This window comes from Bombina bombina, unplaced genomic scaffold (genome assembly GCF_027579735.1).
Source record: "Bombina bombina isolate aBomBom1 unplaced genomic scaffold, aBomBom1.pri scaffold_1793, whole genome shotgun sequence".
NCBI classification, from domain to species: domain Eukaryota; kingdom Metazoa; phylum Chordata; class Amphibia; order Anura; family Bombinatoridae; genus Bombina; species Bombina bombina.
The window spans coordinates 13231-38317 of NW_026512460.1; the positions used below are offsets into that span (position 1 = coordinate 13231).

General features: G+C 40.8%; 1 protein-coding gene across 1 annotated transcript in view; it reads left to right on the forward strand.

Annotated features, from left to right (window-relative positions):
• Window positions 1-242: 242 nt before the first annotated feature.
• The window catches only part of LOC128644326 (zinc finger protein 532-like), a gene marked incomplete at its 3' end in the record, with an annotated part of 34067 nt that continues 9222 nt past the window's right edge, over window positions 243-25087 (forward strand). The window contains exon 1 of the mRNA XM_053696986.1: window positions 243-2576. Coding sequence (XP_053552961.1) covers window positions 243-2576 — 2334 coding nt within the window. The remainder of the gene's footprint in view (window positions 2577-25087) is intronic.

A 25087-nucleotide genomic window follows, 5' to 3' on the forward strand; every position in this document is an offset into this window, starting at 1 on the left:
AAAATGTGTAGTACATATTTATAGTCCTAGCCTTCATTGTTTAATGAATTTAAACCGTATTTACTGTTAGAAACAACAATGTTATTTACAAAGTGTATAGGCACCATTTACTGTTATATACTGTGGTAAAGTGGTTATAATAAAGTGTATTGTTTGTAAATATCTTTTGTTATTTTCATGCAAAATATCTACTTTGTGTTTTGTATTACAGAATTGAACATATAGAAGCACAGCTTGTGATCATGGGAGATATGAAAACACCAGATTTTGATGACCTCCTTGCAGCGTTTGATATTCCTGACATGGTTGATCCCAAAGCAGCTATTGAGTCTGGTCACGACGATCATGAAAATCACATAAAACAGAATTCACAGGGAGATGATGCTCATGCCCCATCCTCCTCTGATGTTGGTGTAAGTGTTATTGTCAAGAATATACGAACTATTGATTCTTCCGAGACATCTGAAAAAGACAATCATCATTCCACAGGAAATGGCTTGCACAATGGGTTTCTCACTGTGTCAAATTTAGAACGTTTTAACAAGGAAGAGTTGAAATCTCTTAAAGATAATGCTGCAGTATCTGATAACATACTCAAAGAATCTGCTTTTAATCAGTTCAGTCCTATTTCTAGTGCAGAAGAATTTGAAGATGATGAAAAAATTGAAGTTGTAGATCCACCTGATAGACAAGTCTTACGTACAAAGTTCAGCACTAATATTTTGACCGGAGTAATTCCTCACCTGGCATATGAAAGGGACAAAATGCATATGGAACATCTGATCAAACCTGGTATTCCAGTTTTAAGCAGTACTGATAAAAGCAAAACAAATAAGAGAGAGTTAGAAAAGTCAACCAATTCAATATCCTATGATACATACAAAATTAGAAAACTAGATGAGAAACTAAAGGAGAGTGCTCAGAGGCTTCTTGAAAATAAAGTAATTGATGGAAAGTTAGATATAGAAAAAGGTGAAGCAAATGGTGGCAATGTATCTTATTTCAAATTAAAGTCATCTGCTAAACTTTCTTCATGTATTGCTGCAATTGCTGCGCTAAGTGCTAAAAAGGCAGCTTCTGATTCGAAGGATTTACAAAATAATTCTTGTGGGTCATCTCCAGTGCCAAAAGAAATAGCTGAAAGCCCATCAATTGGGGACAAATCTCCAAAATCACAATTGACTGTGCAAAATCTTATTGACAGTACAAAGAAAGCCCAACCAAAACAGCCGGATAGTCCTAGAAGTGTATCAAGTGAAACTAGTAGTAAAGGTTCCCCATCATCTGGTGGTTCTACTCCCGCTATTCCAAAAGTAAGAATAAAGACCATCAAAACGTCATCAGGAGAAATTAAGAGGACGGTTACAAGAGTGTTACCCGACATTGAAAATGAATGCACAAAAAAAACACCAGAACAAACATCTTCAATGGTTGATTCCTCGCTTTTGTCATCTCCACTTTCAACTGCTGCTCTTTCTTCACCAAACAGGGTCTCTCTACAGTCAACTGGTCCCCCTAATGCAGTTGCATCAACTGATGTTACGCCTAAGCAAGTTACTATAAAACCTGTTGCCACTGCTTTTTTACCAGTATCAGCAGTAAAAACAGCTGGTTCACAAGTCATAAATTTAAAGTTTGCTAACAATACTACAGTGAAAGCCACTGTAATATCTGCTGCTTCAGTGCAGAGTGCAAGCAATGCCATTATAAAAGCTGCTAATGCTATTCAACAACAGACTGTGATGGTTCCAGCATCAAGTCTTGCCACTGCTAAGCTTGTGCCAAAGACTGTGCATTTTGCCAATTTTAATCTCTTATCTCAAGGTTCTCAAACCACATCTGAGCTCCGACAAGTGTTAACTAAACCTCAACAGCAGATCAAACAAACCCTTGTAGCTGCCGCTGCAACAGTACAACCAAAAAAGGTATCTAGAGTTCAAGTGGTTGCATCATCCCAGAGCTCTGTAGTAGAAGCTTTCAATAAGGTGCTGAGCAGTATTAATCCAGTTCCAGTATATGTTCCAAACCTCAGTCCTCCTGCAAATACAGGAATTACATTACCGGCTCGTGGATACAAGTGTTTAGAGTGTGGTGATGCATTTGCACTTGAAAAAAGTCTTCTGCAACATTACGACCGCAGGAGTGTACGCATTGAGGTCACATGCAACCATTGCACAAAAAATTTAGTTTTCTACAATAAATGCAGTCTCCTCTCTCATGCACGTGGTCATAAAGAAAAAGGAGTTGTTATGCAGTGCTCACACTTAATCTTAAAGCCAGTCCCAATGGACCAGATGATTACTTCCCCCCAGAACAATGTTTCCACTGTTTCATCTGCTCCTCGCCAAAGCTCTGTTGCAGTTGTTGCACACACTGTTACAAAGATACAGCCGGGTGTAACTGGACCAGTGATATCTGCCCCAGTTAGTGCGCCCATCACTCCTGCAATGCCACTAGATGAAGATCCATCAAAGCTGTGCAGACACAGTATGAAGTGCTTGGAATGCAATGAAACTTTCCAAGATGAAGCATCTTTGGCTACACATTATCAACAAGCGACGGATACCAGTGGACAAGTAGAGTATTTTTTTTTACACACTAAAGATTATTTTATTTAAATGTATTCTTTTGGGCTAGGTTAATTAATAATATTGGGGTATATTTATTTTAGTGCGAGCGGATATGATGTGATGCATACACTGTCAGCATTTATCATTGCACCAGCAGTTCTTGTTAACTGCTGGTGCAATAATGCCTCCTGCATAATCGCAGCTAAACGGCCGCTAACAGGTGGTGTCAATCAACCCGATTGTATTCGATCGCGTTGATTTCTGTCCGCTGCCTCAGAGCAGGCGGACAAGTTATGGAGCTTGATAAATCGGCCTCATAGACTGCAGATTTAAGGGACAGTGTACTGTAAAAGTTATCCCCTCTAATGAGTTCCCTGCTATCCATTTAATCTGATGTAGTGTATTCAGTTGTTTAAAAATATCTTCTTTACCTTCATTTTTGCCCTTTGAAATAGCTGCTTTTGCTTGTGGTATCCTCACCTATACTACAAATTTTAATACTTAAAGGGACATGAAACCCACATTTTTTCTTACATGATTTAGACACAACATATAATTTTGAACAACTTTTCAATTTACTTCTATTATTTAATTTGCTTCCTTCTATTGTTATCCTTTGCTGAAAGGTTTTTCTAGGTAAATTAAGGAGCAGCAAAAAAACCTAGGTTCTAGCTGCTGATTGGTGGCTGCATATATATACTGATTGTCATTGGCTCACCCATGTGTTCAGTTAGCAAAAAATAGTGCATTGCTGCTCCTTCAACAAATGATACCAAGAGAATGAAGCAAATTTTATAATAGAAGTAAACTATAAAGTTGTTTAAAATTGTATGTTCTACCTAAATCATGTCCCTTTAAGTATTGGCTATAGAAAAAGTATGTAAACATAGCCAGCCAAACAAATTACACTCCTAGTGATAGGTAAGAGATATACAGTAAGTAACTATCAGGCTTTGGTATACAGACAGAGATAAGATACAGAAGCATTTGTGAGTATAGGAAGTGATAACATAAAGAGATCTGATTTAGCTGCAAGCTCAGTCAATTTTAATGGGTTGTGGTGTTAAAAAAGATATTTCATATACAAAAATAAACCAAAAACAATTTCTCCCACATTTTATACTCTACTGCTGTTATATCAAGTCATTGCAAACCCATTAAGGGGAAACCAATTTTACAGTACAGTCTCTTAGGGAGGCTATGCAAAAAACATCTGTTTCCTTTTAATCTACAATAATAATAGTTTCATGTTATTTTAGATTATTTAAAAGTAGGAAAAATATAAATAAGACAGTAAAGTGTTTTAACTGGAACAGGTATTTGCAGCAGAGAAGTATCATAAAATAGAGAAGAAAAGAAGAGGTGCCACATGGTGTAGTATAGACAAAGTGTCCCCACAGAAGATAGAAATCCCTGAGCCCTAGGTAATGGAGAATCACAGATGGAGCAGCACATACACAGATAAAAGACAACGCGTTTCTCAGCAAAACATGATGTTTCATCAGGATATAGCCTGATGAAACAGTATGTTTTGCTGAGAAACGCGTTGCCTTTTATCTGTGTATGTAATAAACACTTTTGATTAACCTCCAGCTTGTCCACTTATTCCTGCTTTTCAAGAGGGTATAATATCCTCCCTTTTGAGCCAAACATGCCTCTTCTAGTATTCCCTGCTGTACCCCCCACCTTGGCCACTCCCAGCTTCCTGTGTCGATACCCTCGAGCCTGTCTGGCGTCATCTGTCTGGTACTAGTTGTCGGACGGTTGGCGTCTCTGGATTGGATATCGTTGGTTACCTGACCTAACGTTGTACGTTCCAGTGGAAGCTGCGAGTCATACGGGACTCTGAGTGTCCCGTGCTGCCTTGTCTGGCACTCTGGTTGTGCCGCTCCGTCTGTGAGTCTCCATTACCTAGGGCTCAGGGATTCTATCTTCTGTGGGGACACTTTGTCTATACTACACCATGTGGTGCCTCTTCTTTTCTTCTCTATTTTAGGTCAACAACGATGGATTCCTTCTATTTAAGAGTGCGGCCGTTCCTGTCTCCTTGTATCGCCTGTTTGCACGAGCGCGCCTCTTTTGGACTCTGGCGACCTTTTTCCGTATTAGAGAAGTATCATAAATATGCTAATTTATAGATCCCCAGTCATTTAAATCATAGAATACAATTATAGAATGTATCAACAGAAGGATATTTATAATTTTAGAAGACATTTAAAAGAGGGTCTGAAAACTATAACTTTTATGGGAAAAGACATCATAACTTTTATAATAAATATCTTGGATAAGGGAAGGGAGAGGAAAGATAGGATATTAATATATTAAGCAATTTTATATATTTCAGGAACAAATATTTTGTAATATATTAATAGCAAGAGTTGTAAAGAATGATGTAAAGGAATTTGGATAAGGTTTTTCTAAATATTAAAGGGATATGAAACCCAAATATTTTAATTTGTGATTCAGAGAATACAATATAAAAAAAGTTTCCAAAATACTTTTATTATCAAACTTGCTTCGTTTCCATGGTATTCTTTGTTGGAGAGAAACCTTGAGAACTACATGCTAGGAAATAGTGCTGCCATCTAGTGTTTTTGCAAATAGATAACATTCTTCACGTGCATGCGCTGGAGCTTACATCCTTGTGTTTTAACAAAAGATACCAAGAGAACAAAGACAAATTGGTAATAGAAGTAAAATAGAAAGTTGTTTAAAATGGCATGCTTTATCTGATTCGTAAAAGAAAAATCAAGGGTTTTATATCCCTTTAACACTACATGAAAAGAAATTGAACAGAGTAGATCAATCCTTATCTGTAATCAAATCTATATAAATTGGTCTTTAGTAAGCGTGCAGTGGCGTCACTAGGGGGGTGCGGGGGGTGCGGCCGCACCTGGGTGACACCCTCCAGGGGTGACACCAAAAAGAAAAAATAAATTTTTTTTTTTTTTTTAATTTTAAGGAAATTCAAAGAAATACAATGTTGAGATGCATAGATTATTTTATTAGAGGGTCTGGCATTTGTGAACATTAGTGGGACTGGGGAAGTTGTAGACACACAATTATTTTGCCCCTTGAGCCAGCGCTGCTAGCCTAAACCTGCCTGCCTATCTGTGCTCACTGCTCAGTGACATGCGGCCCAGGGCTGTGCACTGACAGACTTGGAACAGAGTCAGAGAGCAGGATTTTCATAGTTTGCGCGCCTAAACCTTTTCTTCAGTGATTTATTTTAGAGTGCTCTGTTTATCTTTCATTTGATGCTCTGCTGAGCCAGGGAGCAGCTCTAGGCATGAGCTTCATAATTAATGCAGTGCAGTTTACATATTTTGTATGTGTGTGTGTCTGAGTTTTTTTGTGTGTGTGTCTCAGTGTTTTTGTGTGTGTGTGTTTGAGTGTGTTTCCGAGTGTTTGTGTGTGCATCTGAGTATGTATTTAAGTGTGTCTGAGTGTTTGTATGTGTGTGTGCCTGTGTTTTTGTGTGTGTCTACTTTCTGGGGGGGGGGGGTGACACCATAACTTACCGCACCGGGTGACACCAACCCTAGTGACGCCACTGTAAGCGTGCAAATATTTCATATGATATAAAGAGATTTCTGAGGCTCAGAAGGCAATGGTGACACAGTTTTTGCCATAAGCAGTCACCTTCACAAAATTAGGAAAACAGTGGAAAAACATTAACGTAAATAAAAGGGTATTTATTAAAAACATATGTGCTATAAATGTATAACATTTGCATAACCATTTCCAAATCATTTTTGTGCTAAATGTGCTTACTTATTGACTAAACACTGCAGTTTATTGTGACTGTGCATATTCTGGTGTCTTTTAAAGGGCTATTGTTATTAAAGGGACAGTAAAGTCCAAATTAAACTCATGATTCATATAGGGCATGCCATTTTGAAAAACTTTCCAATTTACTATTTTTCCAAAATACTTTATCATCAAATTTTCTTTTTTATCTTGGTATTTGTTGTTACGGGCTAAATCTAGACTATGCAATCCACTTCTTATCTCACTCTCTGGCTGTGAATAGCTAATAACATGTACTGTTTGTTCATGTGTGCCATAAAGATAACATTGTGCTCACTCCCATGGAGTTATTTATGAGTCAGCACTAATTGCCTGAAATGCAAGTTTGTCAAAAGAACTTCTGCAAAAGTTTAGAAATAAACCGAACCATGTCCACCGCACATCGATAAATGCCGACAGCATACTCTGTCGGCATTTATCATTGCACCAGCAGTTCTTGTGAACTGCAGGTACAATAGCGCCCCCTGCAGATTTGCGGCCAATCGGCCGCTAGCAGGGGGTGTCAAATACGATCGGGTTGATTTCTGTCCACCGCCTCAGAGCAGGCGGACAGGTTATGGAGCAGCGGTCTTTAGACCGCTGCATTATAACTTGTGTTTCTGGCGAGCCTGAAGGCTCACCATAAACACAGGCATCCATAAATAGACCCCTTGGTGTTGACTGTGCCTTTAATTATCATGTAATTGGCAGAATAGCTGTGGTTTTTCAAATTTGAGATCCTCTACATATATCAGAAAATCTGTTTTTCATATGGTGTTCATTTTAGTTTTGATTCTGCACAATGAAAATCTGCCAAATATTTTGCTTTCAGACATCACCAATGATAGTCCAGTTTCCACATTATCTTTGTATTTATCTAACTCAAGCGTGCCCTATAATTATATCCGGATCTACCAGTAGATCTCCATTATTTCCCATTGTGTTTTGTACAAGTGTATAATTATACACATTATGCTCTTTAGTTTCCTAATAAGGATATACAGTACATATCTGTTTTTTAGCGGGTTGCCTCTTTGTTAAATGGCTGCTTTGATAACCTTATTCCCTTATCTCTTTCTCTGCAAAATTCTGCTCTGTCCTATACTAATTTTAAGGGGCAATGGAGAATCATTATTTGTGTGTTAGAAGAAACTATTCGTCGTCTCTTGACACAGCTGCTAAAGGCAATGTGAAGTGTTTCCAAGGCAACACTTTAGTATTGGTGCTCTTGTGGAGTATTTGATGCCTTTCACTCCACAGACATCTATTCTTGTGTCACCCCCACACTGTCTTGTCACTACCTTACAAACAGACCCAAAGTAATTAGGTTAGTCGACACTCTGCCCTAATGCCAGAGTCTCTATGGTTCTATTACGCCGAGAGAACACATTTTTTCTTTCTTTTCTTAAAAAGTTTTTTATTTTATTTTTTAAATGTCCTGCATTAGTTTTGTTGTGGTGAGTGAGAATGCTGTTAATTTTGATGACCCACTTTGTATATTGCTGTATTTTGTGAGGCAGGGAAGATAGTCTGTATTGGGAGTCTTTTGGGACTATGAATTCAACCAATCTGGAACATTTACTTAAAGGGATAGTAAACCCAAAAATGTTCTTTTATGATTTGGATAGAACATACTATTTTTTAACAACTTTCTAATTTACCTCTATTATCAAATTTGCTTAATTCTCTTGTTATCCATTGCTGAAGGAACAGTATTGCACTACTGGCAGGAAGCTGAACACATCTAGTTAGCCAATCACAAGAGACAAATGTGTGCAGGCACCAATTAGCAGCATCTCCCACTGGTGTATGATATTTGCGTATTCTTTTTCAACAAGGGATGCTAAGAGAACGAAGCACATTTGAAAATAGAAGTGAATTTAAAAGTGTCTTAAAATTACGTGCTCTATCGGAATCATGTAAGTTTAATTTGACTTTCCTATCCCTTTAATAGCCATCTGATCAAGACTTGGTTACCATTCCAGTCACTTTAAAATTACTGTATGTTCTTATCAAACAAATAAGCTGTTAGTCAGATCTACAGATCTGTATGCTCTCTTCTTCAGATATGGTTTCCTTATTATTTGAACTATAAAGTAGGTAGTTTTTTCTCTCTAAGCCAATATTTAATAGAAGTATTAATGTGTCTTCATTATGTTCTAAATCACATATTTGTAAGCGTTTTTTAGTCTTGAAGCCCCTACGTCTTGTTCCCATAAATTATGTGTTCATTAACATATTATCCCAGAAACCTCTTCCATTTAAATTCACTGTTCGGCTAGGTAAAGAGAGAGTAATGGCACTGTCACTCAAAAGGTATGCTATTTAACTCACTTTTGGTTCTTAGGGCCCAATTTTGTAAAGGTCTTTGGGCTGGTGAGATTCTTTAAGAACGCCAGTACTTCTATTACCCTGGTGGAATTCTATAAATCCACTTTTTACCATGAAAACAGGGTGTTTCGCTAAGGGGCGTATACTGCATTTTCATATAGGTAGGAGATGCATACATTACAATTGTGCACAATGAAAATCGTAATTTAAAAATCATACAAAACTAATAATTAAACTATTTACACCAAAATACTCAGGAATAAATTGTATTGTTAAGTTGCATCAAAAATCGTAACAAAATTGTTCACCGAAAATCATATGTCTCAAAAACGTAAAATTTGTATTTAAATTACACAGAAATTAAATATTAAATATATGTATTAAATATGCACAGCATAAATCGCAATTTAAGTACACTGCATGTGCTAAAAACACATTAAAATTTGTACTTATAAGTACAAAATACAAAGCATAATTGTTTCGTACAATGCGCTGAATATGGGTATTCCATGGGCATATATGAAATTTGTCTCTCAAATCCCAGAGTAATTCTCTAAGCAATTTAGCCCTACAGATTTTACTATTTTTTTTCTTGCAAATGAAAAGGTTGCACGCTTTTATCAAAATACTCAAAACGCTATTTACTCTGAAAGGAAAACCTATGAATACAAAATAACCGCATCTTGTAATGCACAGTGCAATAAAAACTGCATCATTTGATCATTTGTTAACTTTTGCATAGGAAAAAGCTCTCATTATTTCTTTAAAACACAGCTCGCCATTCGCAGGGACAGCCCCTTTTTTATAGAATTCCATGGGGATTGCCCCTGCTAGTGACAGAGTGGAAAAGCATGTCTAGACTTGCAAACTATATAGAATTGACCCCTTTGTGACATTAATGAAACAGCCAAATAAAGCAGATGGCTTGAGATAACGTTAATGACTTTATTTTAATAATTGATGCATGCATATCACAGATTTATTTTACGTTTACTCCATCATGCATATAAACCTGCACTAGTGAAACATGTTAAACAATATTTTACAAGAAAAAGGATATGTAAAAGCTGTTTTTTGAGGTAAACAGGAAATGCATGTCTGTGTACACCTGATCCATAGGGTTGCTTACTGGCTGATAAGAGCGAGCACATCCATTTTACAAATGCATGTATGTGTACACATGATCCTTAAAGGGACATTATACATTAGATTTTTCTTTGCATAGCTGTTTTGTAGATGATCCATTTATAAAAACCAGCAGGAGAACATGGCAGTAATAGCTAGCATTATCATAGGGTATCATTGGTGACAGTGGTCAGCAGGAACACAAGACATAATGACCAGCAGGAAAACATGGCAGTAACAGCTAGCATTACCATAGGGTATCATAGTGACAGTGATTAGTAGGAACACAATAAGTAATAACCAGCAGGAAAACATGGCAGTAACAGCTAGCATTACCATAGGGTATCATAGTGACAGTGATTAGTAGGAACACAATAAGTAATAACCAGCAGGAGAACATGGCAGTAATAGCTAGCATTACCATAGGGTAGCAAGGTGACAGTGGTCAGCACAAACACAATAAGTAATAACCAGCAGAGAACATGGCATTAATAGCTAGCATTACCATAGGGTAGCAAGGTGACAGTGGTCAGCACAAACACAATAAGTAATAACCAGCAGGAAAACATGGCAGTAACAGCTAGCATTACCATAGGGTATCATAGTGACAGTGATTAGTAGGAACACAATAAGTAATAACCAGCAGGAGAACATGGCAGTAATAGCTAGCATTACCATAGGGTAGCAAGGTGACAGTGGTCAGCACAAACACAATAAGTAATAACCAGCAGGAGAACATGGCATTAATAGCTAGCATTACCATAGGGTAGCATGGTGACAGTGATCAGCAGGAACACAATAAGTAATAACCAGCAGGAGAACATGGCATTAATAGCTAGCATTACCATAGGGTAGCATGGTGACAGTGGTCAGCAGGAAAACAAGAAGTAATGACCAGCAGGAGAACATGGCATTAATAGCTAACATTACCATAGGGTAGCAAGGTGACAGTGGTCAGCACAAACACAATAAGTAATAACCAGCAGGAGAACATGGCATTAATAGCTAGCATTACCATAGGGTAGCAAGGTGACAGTGGTCAGCACAAACACAATAAGTAATAACCAGCAGGAGAACATGGCATTAATAGCTAGCATTACCGTAGGGTAGCATGGTGACAGTGATCAGCAGGAACACAAGATGTAATAACCAGCAGGAGAACATGGCATTAATATCTAGCATTATCATAGAGTATCATTGGTGACAGTGATCAGTAGGAACACAATAAGTAATAACCAGCAGGAGAACATGGCATTAATAGCTAGCATTACCATAGGGTAGCAAGGTGACAGTGGTCAGCAGGAACACAAGACGTAATGACCAGCAAGAGAACATGGCAGTAATAGCTAGCATTATCATAGGGTAGCATGGTAAGAGTGGTTAGCAGAAACACAATAATTAATAACCAGCAGGAGAACATGGCATTAATAGCTAGCATTACCGTAGGGTAGCAAGGTGACAGTGATCAGCAGGACACAAGACGTAATAACCAGCAGGAGAACATGGCAGTAATAGCTGGTGTTACCATAGGGTAGCATAGTGACAGTGGTCAGCAGGAACACAATAAGTAATAACTAGCAGGAGAACATGGCAGTAATAGCTAGCATTACCATAGGGTAGCATGGTGACAGTGGTCAGCAGAAACACAAGACATAATGACCAGCAGGAGAACATGGCAGTAATATCTAGCATTACGATAGGGTAGCAAAGTAACAGTGGTCAGCAGAAACACAAGACATAATGACCAGCAGGAGAACATGGCAGTAATATCTAGCATTACGATAGGGTATCAATGATGACAGTGGTCAGCAGGAACACAAGAAGTGATGACCAGCAGGAGAACATGGCAGTAATAGCTAGCATTACTATAGGGTAGCATGGTAACAGTGATCAGTAGGAACACAATAAGTAATAACAGACAGGGGAACACTCCAGTAATAGCTAGCATTACCATAGGGTATCATTGGTGACAGTGGTCAGCAGGAAAACAAGACGTAATGACCAGCAGGAGAAAATGGCAGTAATAGCTAACATCACCATAGGGTAGCATGGTGACAGTGGTCAGTAGGAACACAAGAAGTGATGACCAGCAGGAGAACATGGCAGTAATAGCTAGCATTACCATAGGGTAGCATGGTGACAGTGGTCAGCAGGAAAACAAGACGTAATGACCAGCAGGAGAAAATGGCAGTAATAGCTAACATCACCATAGGGTAGCATGGTGACAGTGGGCAGTAGGAACACAAGAAGTGATGACCAGCAGGAGAACATGGCAGTAATAGCTAGCATTACCATAGGGTAGCATGGTGACAGTGGTCAGCAGGAAAACAAGACATAATAACCAGCAGGAGAGCATGGAATAGCTAGTATTACCATAGGGTAGCATGGTGACAATGGTCAGCAGGAACACAAGAAGTAATGAGCAGCAGGAGAAACATAATAGCTAGCATTATTATAGGGTATCATTGGTGACAGTGCTCAGCAGGAACACAAGAAGTGAAGACCAGCAGGAGAACATGGCAGTAATATCTAGAATTATTATAGGGTATCATTGGTGACAGTGGTCAGCAGGAACACAAGAAATGATGAGCAGCAGGAGAACATGGCAGTAATAGCTAGTATTGCCATAGGGTAGCTTGGTGACAGTGGTCAGCAGGAACACAAGATGGAATGACCAGCAGGAGAACATGGCAGTAATAGCTAGCATTATCATAGGGTAGCATGGTGACAGTGATCAGCAGGAACTCAAGACGTAATGACCAGCAGGAGAACATGGCAGTAATAGCTAGCATTACCATAGGGTAGCATGGTAGCAGTGATCAGCAGGAACACAAGAAGTAATGACCAGCAGGAGAAGATGGCAGTAATAGCAAGCATTACCATAGAGTAGCATGGTGACAGTGGTCATCAGGAACATAAGAAGTAATAACCAGCAGGAAAACATGGCAGTAATAGCTAGCATTACCATAGGGTAGCAAGGTAACAGTGATCAGCAGGAGCACAAGAAGTGATGACCAGCAGGAGAACATAGCAGTAATATCTAGCATTATCATAGGGTGTCATTGGTGACAGTGGTCAGCAGGAATACAAGAAGTAATGACCAGCAGGGAACATGGCAGTAATAGCTAGCATTACTATAGGGTAGCATGGTGACAGTGATCAGTAGGAACACAATAAATAATAACCAACAGGAGAACACTGAAGTAATAGCTAGCATTACCATAGGGTATCATTGGTGACAGTGGTCAGCAGGACCACAAGAAGTAATGACCAGCAGGAGAACATGGCAATAATAGCTAACATTACGATAGGGTAGCATGGTGACAGTGGTCAGTAGGAACACAATAAGTAATAACCAGCAGGAGAACACTGCAGTAATAGCTAGCATTACCATAGGGTAGCATGGTGACAGTGATCAGCAGGAACACAAGATGTAATGACCAGCAGGAGAACATGGCAGTAATAGCTAGCATTACCATAGGGTAGCAAGGTGACAGTGGTCAGCAGGAACACAAGAAGTAATGACCAGCAGGAGAACATTGCAGTAATAGCTAGCATTACCATAGGTTAGCAAGGTGACAGTGGTCAGCAGGAACACAAGACATAATGACCAGCAAGAGAACATGGCAGTAATAGCTAGCATTATCATAGGGTAGCATGGTAACAGTGGTCAGCAGAAACACAATAAGTAATAACCAGCAGGAGAACATGGCATTAATAGCTAGCATTACCGTAGGGTAGCAAGGTGACAGTGATCAGCAGGAACACAAGACGTAATAACCAGCAGGAGAACATGGCAGTAATAGCTGGTGTTACCATAGGGTAGCATAGTGGCAGTGGTCAGCAGGAACACAATAAGTTATAACCAGCAGAGAACATGGCAGTAATAGCTAGCATTACCATAGGGTAGCATGGTGACAGTGGTCAGCAGGAACACAAGAAGTAATGACCAGCAGGAGAACATGGAAGTAATAGCTAGCATTATCATAGGGTAGCCTGGTGACAGTGGTCAGCAGAAACACAAGACATAATGACCAGCAGGAGAACATGGCAGTAATAGCTAGCATTACGATAGGGTAGCAAAGTAACAGTGGTTAGCAGGAACACAAGAAGTGATGACCAGCAGGAGAACATAGCAGTAATATCTAGCATTATCATAGGGTATCATTGATGACAGTGGTCAGCAGGAACACAAGAAGTGATGACCAGCAGGAGAACATGGCAGTAATAGCTAGCATTACTATAGGGTAGCATGGTAACAGTGATCAGTAGGAACACAATAAGTAATAACCAACAGGGGAACACTCCAGTAATAGCTAGCATTACCATAGGGTATCATTGGTGACAGTGGTCTGCAGGAAAACAAGACGTAATGACCAGCAGGAGAAAATGGCAGTAATAGCTAACATCACCATAGGGTAGCATGGTGACAGTGGTCAGTAGGAACACAAGAAGTGATGACCAGCAGGAGAACATGGCAGTAATAGCTAGCATTACCATAGGGTAGCATGGTGACAGTGGTCAGCAGGAACACAAGACGTAATGACCAGCAGGAGAAAATGGCAGTAATAGCTAACATCACCATAGGGTAGCATGGTGACAGTGGTCAGTAGGAACACAAGAAGTGATGACCAGCAGGAGAACATGGCAGTAATAGCTAGCATTACCATAGGGTAGCATGGTGACAGTGGTTAGCAGGAAAACAAGACATAATAACCAGCAGGAGAGCATGGAATAGCTAGTATTACCATAGGGTAGCATGGTGACAATGGTCAGCAGGAACACAAGAAGTAATGAGCAGCAGGAGAACATAATAGCTAGCATTATTATAGGGTATCATTGGTGACAGTGCTCAGCAGGAACACAAGAAGTGAACCAGCAGGAGAACATGGCAGTAATATCTAGAATTATTATAGGGTATCATTGGTGACAGTGGTCAGCAGGAACACAAGAAGTGATGACCAGCAGGAGAACATGGCAGTAATAGCTAGTATTACCATAGGGTAGCTTGGTGACAGTGGTCAGCAGGAACACAAGATGGAATGACCAGCAGGAGAACATGGCAGTAATAGCTAGCATTATCATAGGGTAGCATGGTGACAGTGATCAGCAGGAACACAAGACGTAATGACCAGCAGGAGAACATGGCAGTAATAGCTAGCATTACCATAGGGTAGCATGGTAACAGTGATCAGCAGGAACACAAGAAGTAATGACCAGCAGGAGAAGATGGCAGTAATAGCAAGCATTACCATAGAGTAGCATGGTGACAGTGGTCAGCAGGAACATAAGAAGTAATAACCAGCAGGAAAACATGGAAGTAATAGCTAGCATTACCATAGGGTAGCAAGGTAACAGTGATCAGCAGGAACACAAGAAGTTATGACCAGCAGGAGAACATAGCAGTAATATCTAGCATTATCATAGGGTGTCATTGGTGACAGTGGTCAGCAGGAATACAAGAAGTAATGACCAGCAGGGGAACATGGCAGTAATAGCTAGCATTACTATAGGGTAGCATGGTGACAGTGATCAGTAGGAACACAATAAATAATAACCAACAGGAGAACACTGAAGTAATAGCTAGCATTACCAAAGGGTATCATTGGTGACAGTGGTCAGCAGGACCACAAGAAGTAATGACCAGCAGGAGAACATGGCAATAATAGCTAACATTACGATAGGGTAGCATGGTGACAGTGGTCAGTAGGAACACAATAAGTAATAACCAGCAGGAGAACACTGCAGTAATAGCTAGCATTACCATAGGGTAGCATGGTGACAGTGATCAGCAGGAACACAAGATGTAATGACCAGCAGGAGAACATGGCAGTAATAGCTAGCATTACCATAGGGTAGCATGGTGACAGTGATCAGCAGGAACACAATAAGTAATAAGCAGCAGTAGAAGATGGCATTAATAGCTTGCATTACCATAGGGTATCATTGGTGACGGTCAGCAGGACCACAAGAAGCAATGACCAGCAGGATAACATGGAAATAATAGCTAACATTACCATAGGGTAGCATGGTGACAGTGGTCAGTAGGAACACAAGAAGTGATGACCAGCAGGAGAACATGGCAATAATAGCTAGCATTACCATAGGGTAGCATGGTGACAGTGGTTAGCAGGAAAACAAGACGTAATGACCAGCAGGAGAACATGGCAGTAAAAGCTAAAATTACCATAGGGTAGCATGGTGACAGTGGTCAGCAGGAACACAAGAAGTGATGACCAGCAGGAGAACATGGCAGTAATAGCTAGCATTACCATAGGGTAGCATGGTGACAGTGGTCAGCAGGAAAACAAGACGTAATAACCAGCAGGAGAGCATGAAATAGCTAGTATTACCATAGGGTAGCATGGTGACAATGGTCAGCAGGAACACAAGACGTAATGAGCAGCAGGAGAACATGGCATTAATAGCTAGCATTTTCGTAGGGTAGCATGGTGACAGTGGTCAGCAGGAACACAAGAAGTGATGACCAGCAGGAGAACATGGCAGTAATATCTAGCATTATTATAGGGTATCATTGGTGACAGTGGTCAGCAGGAACACAAGAAGTGATGACCAGCAGGAGAACATGGCAGTAATAGCTAGTATTACCATAGGGTAGCATGGTGACAGTGGTCAGCAGGAAAACAAGACATAATAACCAGCAGGAGAGCATGGAATAGCTAGTATTACCATAGGGTAGCATGGTGACAATGGTCAGCAGGAACACAAGAAGTAATGAGCAGCAGGAGAACATAATAGCTAGCATTATTATAGGGTATCATTGGTGACAGTGCTCAGCAGGAACACAAGAAGTGAAGACCAGCAGGAGAACATGGCAGTAATATCTAGAATTATTATAGGGTATCATTGGTGACAGTGGTCAGCAGGAACACAAGAAGTGATGACCAGCAGGAGAACATGGCAGTAATAGCTAGCATTATCATAGGGTAGCATGGTGACAGTGATCAGCAGGAACACAAGACGTAATGACCAGCAGGAGAACATGGCAGTAATAGCTAGCATTACCATAGGGTAGCATGGTAACAGTGATCAGCAGGAACACAAGAAGTAATGACCAGCAGGAGAAGATGGCAGTAATAGCAAGCATTACCATAGAGTAGCATGGTGACAGTGGTCAGCAGGAACATAAGAAGTAATAACCAGCAGGAAAACATGGCAGTAATAGCTAGCATTACCATAGGGTAGCAAGGTAACAGTGATCAGCAGGAACACAAGAAGTGATGACCAGCAGGAGAACATAGCAGTAATATCTAGCATTATCATAGGTGTCATTGGTGACAGTGGTCAGCAGGAATACAAAAAGTAATGACCAGCAGGGGAACATGGCAGTAATAGCTAGCATTACTATAGGGTAGCATGGTGACAGTGATCAGTAGGAACACAATAAATAATAACCAACAGGAGAACACTGAAGTAATAGCTAGCATTACCATAGGGTATCATTGGTGACAGTGGTCAGCAGGACCACAAGAAGTAATGACCAGCAGGAGAACATGGCAATAATAGCTAACATTACGATAGGGTAGCATGGTGACAGTGGTCAGTAGGAACACAATAAGTAATAACCAGCAGGAGAACACTGCAGTAATAGCTAGCATTACCATAGGGTAGCATGGTGACAGTGATCAGCAGGAACACAAGATGTAATGACCAGCAGGAGAACATGGCAGTAATAGCTAGCATTACCATAGGGTAGCATGGTGACAGTGATCAGCAGGAACACAAGAAGTAATAAGCAGCAGTAGAAGATGGCATTAATAGCTTGCATTACCATAGGGTATCCTTGGTGACGGTCAGCAGGACCACAAGAAGTAATGACCAGCAGGAGAACATGGAAATAATAGATAACATTACCATAGGGTAGCATGGTGACAGTGGTCAGTAGGAACACAAGAATGATGACCAGCAGGAGAACATAGCAGTAATAGCTAGCATTACCATAGGGTAGCATGGTGACAGTGGTTAGCAGGAAAACAAGACGTAATGACCAGCAGGAGAACATGGCAGTAAAAGCTAACATTACCATAGGGTAGCATGGTGACAGTGGTCAGCAGGAACACAAGAAGTGATGACCAGCAGGAAAACATGGCAGTAATAGCTAGCATTACCATAGGGTAGCATGGTGACAGTGGTCAGCAGGAACACAAGAAGTAATAAGCAGCAGTAGAAGATGGCATTAATAGCTTGCATTACCATAGGTATCATTGGTGACGGTCAGCAGGACCACAAGAAGCAATGACCAGCAGGATAACATGGAAATAATAGCTAACATTACCATAGGGTAGCATGGTGACAGTGGTCAGTAGGAACACAAGAAGTGATGACCAGCAGGAGAACATGGCAATAATAGCTAGCATTACCATAGGGTAGCATGGTGACAGTGGTTAGCAGGAAAACAAGAAGTAATGACCAGCAGGAGAACATGGCAGTAAAAGCTAAAATTACCATAGGGTAGCATGGTGACAGTGGTCAGCAGGAACACAAGAAGTGATGACCAGCAGGAGAACATGGCAGTAATAGCTAGCATTACCATAGGGTAGCATGGTGACAGTGGTCAGCAGGAAAACAAGACGTAATAACCAGCAGGAGAGCATGAAATAGCTAGTATTACCATAGGGTAGCATGGTGACAATGGTCAGCAGGAACACAAGACGTAATGAGCAGCAGGAGAACATGGCATTAATAGCTAGCATTTTCGTAGGGTAGCATGGTGACAGTGGTCAAGGAACACAAGAAGTGATGACCAGCAGGAGAACATGGCAGTAATATCTAGCATTATTATAGGGTATCATTGGTGACAGTGGTCAGCAGGAACACAAGAAGTGATGACCAGCAGGAGAACATGGCAGTAATAGCTAGTATTACCATAGGGTAGCATGGTGACAGTGGTCAGCAGGAAAACAAGACATAATAACCAGCAGGAGAGCATGGAATAGCTAGTATTACCATAGGGTAGCATGGTGACAATGGTCAGCAGGAACACAAGAAGTAATGAGCAGCAGGAGAACATAATAGCTAGCATTATTATAGGGTATCATTGGTGACAGTGCTCAGCAGGAACACAAGAAGTGAAGACCAGCAGGAGAACATGGCAGTAATATCTAGAATTATTATAGGGTATCATTGGTGACAGTGGTCAGCAGGAACACAAGAAGTGATGACCAGCAGGAGAACATGGCAGTAATAGCTAGTATTACCATAGGGTAGCTTGGTGACAGTGGTCAGCAGGAACACAAGATGGAATGACCAGCAGGAGAACATGGCAGTAATAGCTAGCATTATCATAGGGTAGCATGGTGACAGTGATCAGCAGGAACACAAGACGTAATGACCAGCAGGAGAACATGGCAGTAATAGCTAGCATTACCATAGGGTAGCATGGTAACAGTGATCAGCAGGAACACAAGAAGTAATGACCAGCAGGAGAAGATGGCAGTAATAGCAAGCATTACCATAGAGTAGCATGGTGACAGTGGTCAGCAGGAACATAAGAAGTAATAACCAGCAGGAAAACATGGAAGTAATAGCTAGCATTACCATAGGGTAGCAAGGTAACAGTGATCAGCAGGAACACAAGAAGTGATGACCAGCAGGAGAACATAGCAGTAATATCTAGCATTATCATAGGGTGTCATTGGTGACAGTGGTCAGCAGGAATACAAGAAGTAATGACCAGCAGGGGAACATGGCAGTAATAGCTAGCATTACTATAGGGTAGCATGGTGACAGTGATTAGTAGGAACACAATAAATAATAACCAACAGGAGAACACTGAAGTAATAGCTAGCATTACCATAGGGTATCATTGGTGACAGTGGTCAGCAGGACCACAAGAAGTAATGACCAGCAGGAGAACATGGCAATAATAGCTAACATTACGATAGGGTAGCATGGTGACAGTGGTCAGTAGGAACACAATAAGTAATAACCAGCAGGAGAACACTGCAGTAATAGCTAGCATTACCATAGGGTAGCATGGTGACAGTGATCAGCAGGAACACAAGATGTAATGACCAGCAGGAGAACATGGCAGTAATAGCTAGCATTACCATAGGGTAGCATGGTGACAGTGATCAGCAGGAACACAAGAAGTAATAAGCAGCAGTAGAAGATGGCATTAATAGCTTGCATTACCATAGGGTATCATTGGTGACGGTCAGCAGGATCACAAGAAGTAATGACCAGCAGGAGAACATGGAAATAATAGCTATCATTACCATAGGGTAGCATGGTGACAGTGGTCAGTAGGAACACAAGAAGTGATGACCAGCAGGAGAACATGGCAGTAATAGCTAGCATTACCATAGGGTAGCATGGTGACAGTGGTTAGCAGGAAAACAAGACGTAATGACCAGCAGGAGAACATGGCAGTAAAAGCTAACATTACCATAGGGTAGCATGGTGACAGTGGTCAGCAGGAACACAAGAAGTGATGACCAGCAGGAGAACATGGCAGTAATAGCTAGCATTACCATAGGGTAGCATGGTGACAGTGGTCAGCAGGAAAACAAGACGTAATAACCAGCAGGAGAGCATGAAATAGCTAGTATTACCATAGGGTAGCATGGTGACAATGGTCAGCAGGAACACAAGACGTAATGAGCAGCAGGAGAACATGGCATTAATAGCTAGCATTACCGTAGGGTAGCATGGTGACAGTGGTCAGCAGGAACACAAGAAGTGATGACCACAGGAGAACATGGCAGTAATATCTAGCATTATTATAGGGTATCATTGGTGACAGTGGTCAGCAGGAACACAAGAAGTGATGACCAGCAGGAGAACATGGCAGTAATAGCTAGTATTACCATAGGGTAGCTTGGTGACAGTTGTCAGCAGGAACACAAGATGGAATGACCAGCAGGAGAACATGGATGTAATATCTAGCATTATCATAGGGTAGCATGATGACAGTGATCAGCAGGAACACAAGACGTAATGACCAGCAGGAGAACATGGCAGTAATAGCTAGCATTGCCATAGGGTAGCATGGTTACAGTGATCAGCAGGAACACAAGAAGTAATGACCAGCAGGAGAAGATGGCAGTAATAGCAAGCATTACCATAGAGTAGCATGGTGACAGTGGTCAGCAGGAACATAAGAAGTAATAACCAGCAGGAAAACATGGTAGTAATAGCTAGCATTACCATAGGGTAGCAAGGTAACAGTGGTCAGCAGGAACACAAGAAGTGATGACCAGCAGGAGAACATAGCAGTAATAGCTAGCATTATCATAGGGTATCATTGGTGACAGTGGTCAGCAGGAACACAAGTAGTGATGACCAGCAGGAGAACATGGCGGTAATAGCTAGCATTACTATAGGGTAGCATGGTGACAGTGATCAGTAGGAACACAATAAATAATAACCAACAGGAGAACACTGCAGTAATAGCTAGCTTTACCATAGGGTATCATTGGTGACAGTGGTCAGCAGGACCACAAAAAGTAATGACCAGCAGGAGAACATGACAATAATAGCTAACATTACCATAGGGTAGCATGGTGACAGTGGTCAGTAGGAACACAATAAGTAATAACCAGCAGGAGAACACTGCAGTAATAGCTAGCATTACCATAGGGTAGCATGGTGACAGTGATCAGCAGGAACACAAGACTTAATGACCAGCAGGAGAACATGGCAGTAATAGCTAGCATTACCATAGGGTAGCATGGTAACAGTGATCAGCAGGAACACAAGAAGTAGTGACCAGCAGGAGAAGATGGCAGTAATAGCAAGCATTACCATAGAGTAGCATGGTGACAGTGGTCAGCAGGAACATAAGAAGTAAAAACCAGCAGGAAAACATGGCAGTAATAGCTAGCATTACCATAGGGTAGCATGGTGACAGTGGACAGCAGGAACACAAGATGTAATGACCAGCAGGAGAACATGGAATAGCTAGTATTACCATAGGGTAACATGGTGACAGTGGTCAGTTATGTTATTGTATTGATGTTACTGTAAATAATATGTGAGTAGTACTTTTCTTTTTACAGAGGAAGAGGTATCAAGGGCTTTATCAAAAATAAAAGTTAATAAGTCTGTGGGTCCAGATAATATTCATTCAAGGGTTGTAAGAGAACTTTGATCCGTAATAGCTACTCCATTAGCTGATTTATTTAATCAGTCACTTCTAACAGGAGTTGTTCCAAAAGACTGGAAAATTGCCATTGTAGTCCCTCTTTATAAAAAGGTTAGTAGGGAAGATTTTGCTAACTATAGGCCAGTCAGTTTAACCTCAATTGCAGGGAAATTAATGGAAACTCTTTTAAAGGAAATACTTGTATCTTTCATTCAGACAAAGAACTTAGAAGACAAAGGACAGCATGGTTTCACTGCTGGAAAATCATGCCTGACTATTCTAATTGATTTCTTTGACCATGTAACTAAAATAATAGAGCAGGGAGGAGCCGTATATGTTGCATATCTAGACTTTAGCAAAGCATTTGACACCGTCCCCACACAACAAACTTATTCACAAAATGTATTGCCTTGGAATTCATGCTAAGATTGTTAAGTGGGTAGAATGCTGGCTTAAAGATAGACGACAGAGGGTTTCAATTAATGGAGTACATTCAAATGAGCCATCAGTTACTAGTGGTGTTCCCCAAGGGTCAGTTATTGGGCCTGTTTTGTTTAAGGGGAAGGTTTGCTTGTTTGCTGATGATACAAAAATTTGTAACAGGATAGATGTTCCAGGAGGAGTTGATCAAATGAACTGTGATATTAATAAACTAGAGGACTGGTCAAATAAATGGGATCTGAAATTTAATATTACCAAGAGCAAAATTATGCATATAGGATCCAAAAACCCAAAGGCCAATTATAGTCTCAATGGTACATTACTGACTGTAATTAAAGAAGAAAGGGATTTTGGAATTATTATTTCAGATGATTTCAAATTTGGTACACAATGCCGCAGTGCAGCCAGCAAGGCCAGTCAAATGCTTGGTTGCATTGGAAGAGGTTTTAGTAGCAGAAATAGCAAGGTTCTTATGCCACTTTACAGATCATTCGTTAGACCAAATATGGAATACTGTGTACAGTTCTGGAGACCATATCTTCAGAAAGATATAATAAACTAGAAGCTGTCCAAAGGAGGGCTACTAAAATGGTACATGGTCTAAAATATAAAACATACAAAGAAAGACTCTATAATCTAAATATGTATAGTTTAGAGGATAGAAGGGAAGAAGGTGACATCATAGAAACCTTCAAATATATGAAGGGACTTAATAAAATAGAAGCTGAAAGCATTTTTCACAAAAAAAAAAAGCCAAAACAAGGGTCACAATCTAAAGTTAGGGGGTAGCAGATTCAGGAGAAATTTGAGGAAGCATTTTTTTACAGAAGGGGTGGTGGATTCATGGAATAAACTTCCATTTGAGGTGGTAAACACAAAGACTGTAAAGGAATTTAAAAATGTCTGGGACATACATAAGGCTATCCTAAGGAAAAAGTAACATGTGATATGGGTAGACTTGATGGGCCTTTTTTGTTCTTATCTACCGTCAAATTCTATGTTTCTATGTTTCTATGTAATAGCTAGCATTACCATAGGGTAGCATGGTGACAGTGGTCAGCAGGAACACAAGACGTAATGACCAGCAGGAGAACATGGCAATAATAGCTAGCATTATCATAGGGTAGCATGGTGACAGTGGTCAGCAGAAACACAAGATGTAATGACCAGCAGGAGAACATGGCAGTAATAGCTAGCATTACTATAGGGTAGCATGGTGACAGTAGTCCGCAGGACCAGAAGACATAATGAACAGCAGGAGAACATGGCAGTAATAGCAAGCATTACCATAGGGTAGCAAGGTGGCAATGGTCAGCAGGAAAACAAGACGTAATAACCAGCAGGAGAACATGGCAGTAATAGCTAGCATTACCATAGGGTAGCATGGTGATAGTGGTCAGCAGGAACACAAGAAGTAATGAGCAGCAGGAGAACATGGCATTAATAGCTAGCATTACCATAGGGTAGCATGGTGAAAGTGGTCAGCATGGACACAAGAAGTAATGAGCAGCAGGAGAACAAGGCATTAATAGCTATCATTACCGTAGGGTAGCTTGGTGACAGCGGTCAGCAGGAACACAAGAAATGATGACCAGCAGGAGAACATGGCAGTAATATCTAGCATTACCATAGGGTAGCATGGTGACAGTGATCAGCAGGAACACAAGATGGAATGACCAGCAGGAGAACATGGCAGTAATAGCTAGCATTACTATAGAGTAGCATGGTGAGAGTGATCAGTAGGAGCACAAGAAGTAATGACCAGCAGGAGAACATGGCAGTAATAGCTAGCATTACCATAGTGTAGCATGGTGACAGTGGTCATCAGGAACATAATAGGTAATGACCAGCAGGAGAACATGGCAGTAATAGCTAGCATTACCATAGGGTAGCATGGTGACAGTGATCAGCAGGAAAACAAGACGTAATGACCAGCAGGAGAACATGGCAGTAATAGCTGGTGTTTCCATAGGGTAGCATAGTGACAGTGGTCAGCAGGAACACAAGATGTAATGACCAGCAGGAGAACATGGCCGTAATAGCTAGAATTACCATAGGGTAGCATGGTGACAGTGATCAGCAGGAACACAATAAGTAATTACCAGCAGGAGAACATGGCATTAATAGCTAGCATTACCGTAGGGTAGCATGGTGACAGTGGTCAGCAGGAACACAAGACGTAATAACCAGCAGGAGAACATGGCAGTAATAGCTGGCGTTACCATAGGGTAGCATAGTGACAGTGGTCAGCAGGAACACAAGATGTAATGACCAGCAGGAGAACATGGCCGTAATAGCAAGAATTACCATAGGGTAGCATGGTGACAGTGATCAGCAGGAACACAATAAGTAATAAGCAGCAGGAGAAGATGGCATTAATAGCTAGCATTACCGTAGGGTAGCAAGGTGACAGTGGTCAGCAGGAACACAAGACGTAATAACCAGCAGGAGAACATGGCAGTAATAGCTGGCATTACCATAGGGTAGCATAGTGACAGTGGTCAGCAGGAACACAAGATGTAATGACCAGCAGGAGAACATGGCCGTAATAGCAAGAATTACCATAGGGTAGCATGGTGACAGTGATCAGCAGGAACACAATAAGTAATAAGCAGCAGGAGAAGATGGCATTAATAGCTTGCATTACCATAGGGTAGCATGGTGACAGTGCTCAGCAGGAACACAAGACGTAATGACCAGCAGGAGAACATGGCAGTAATAGCTA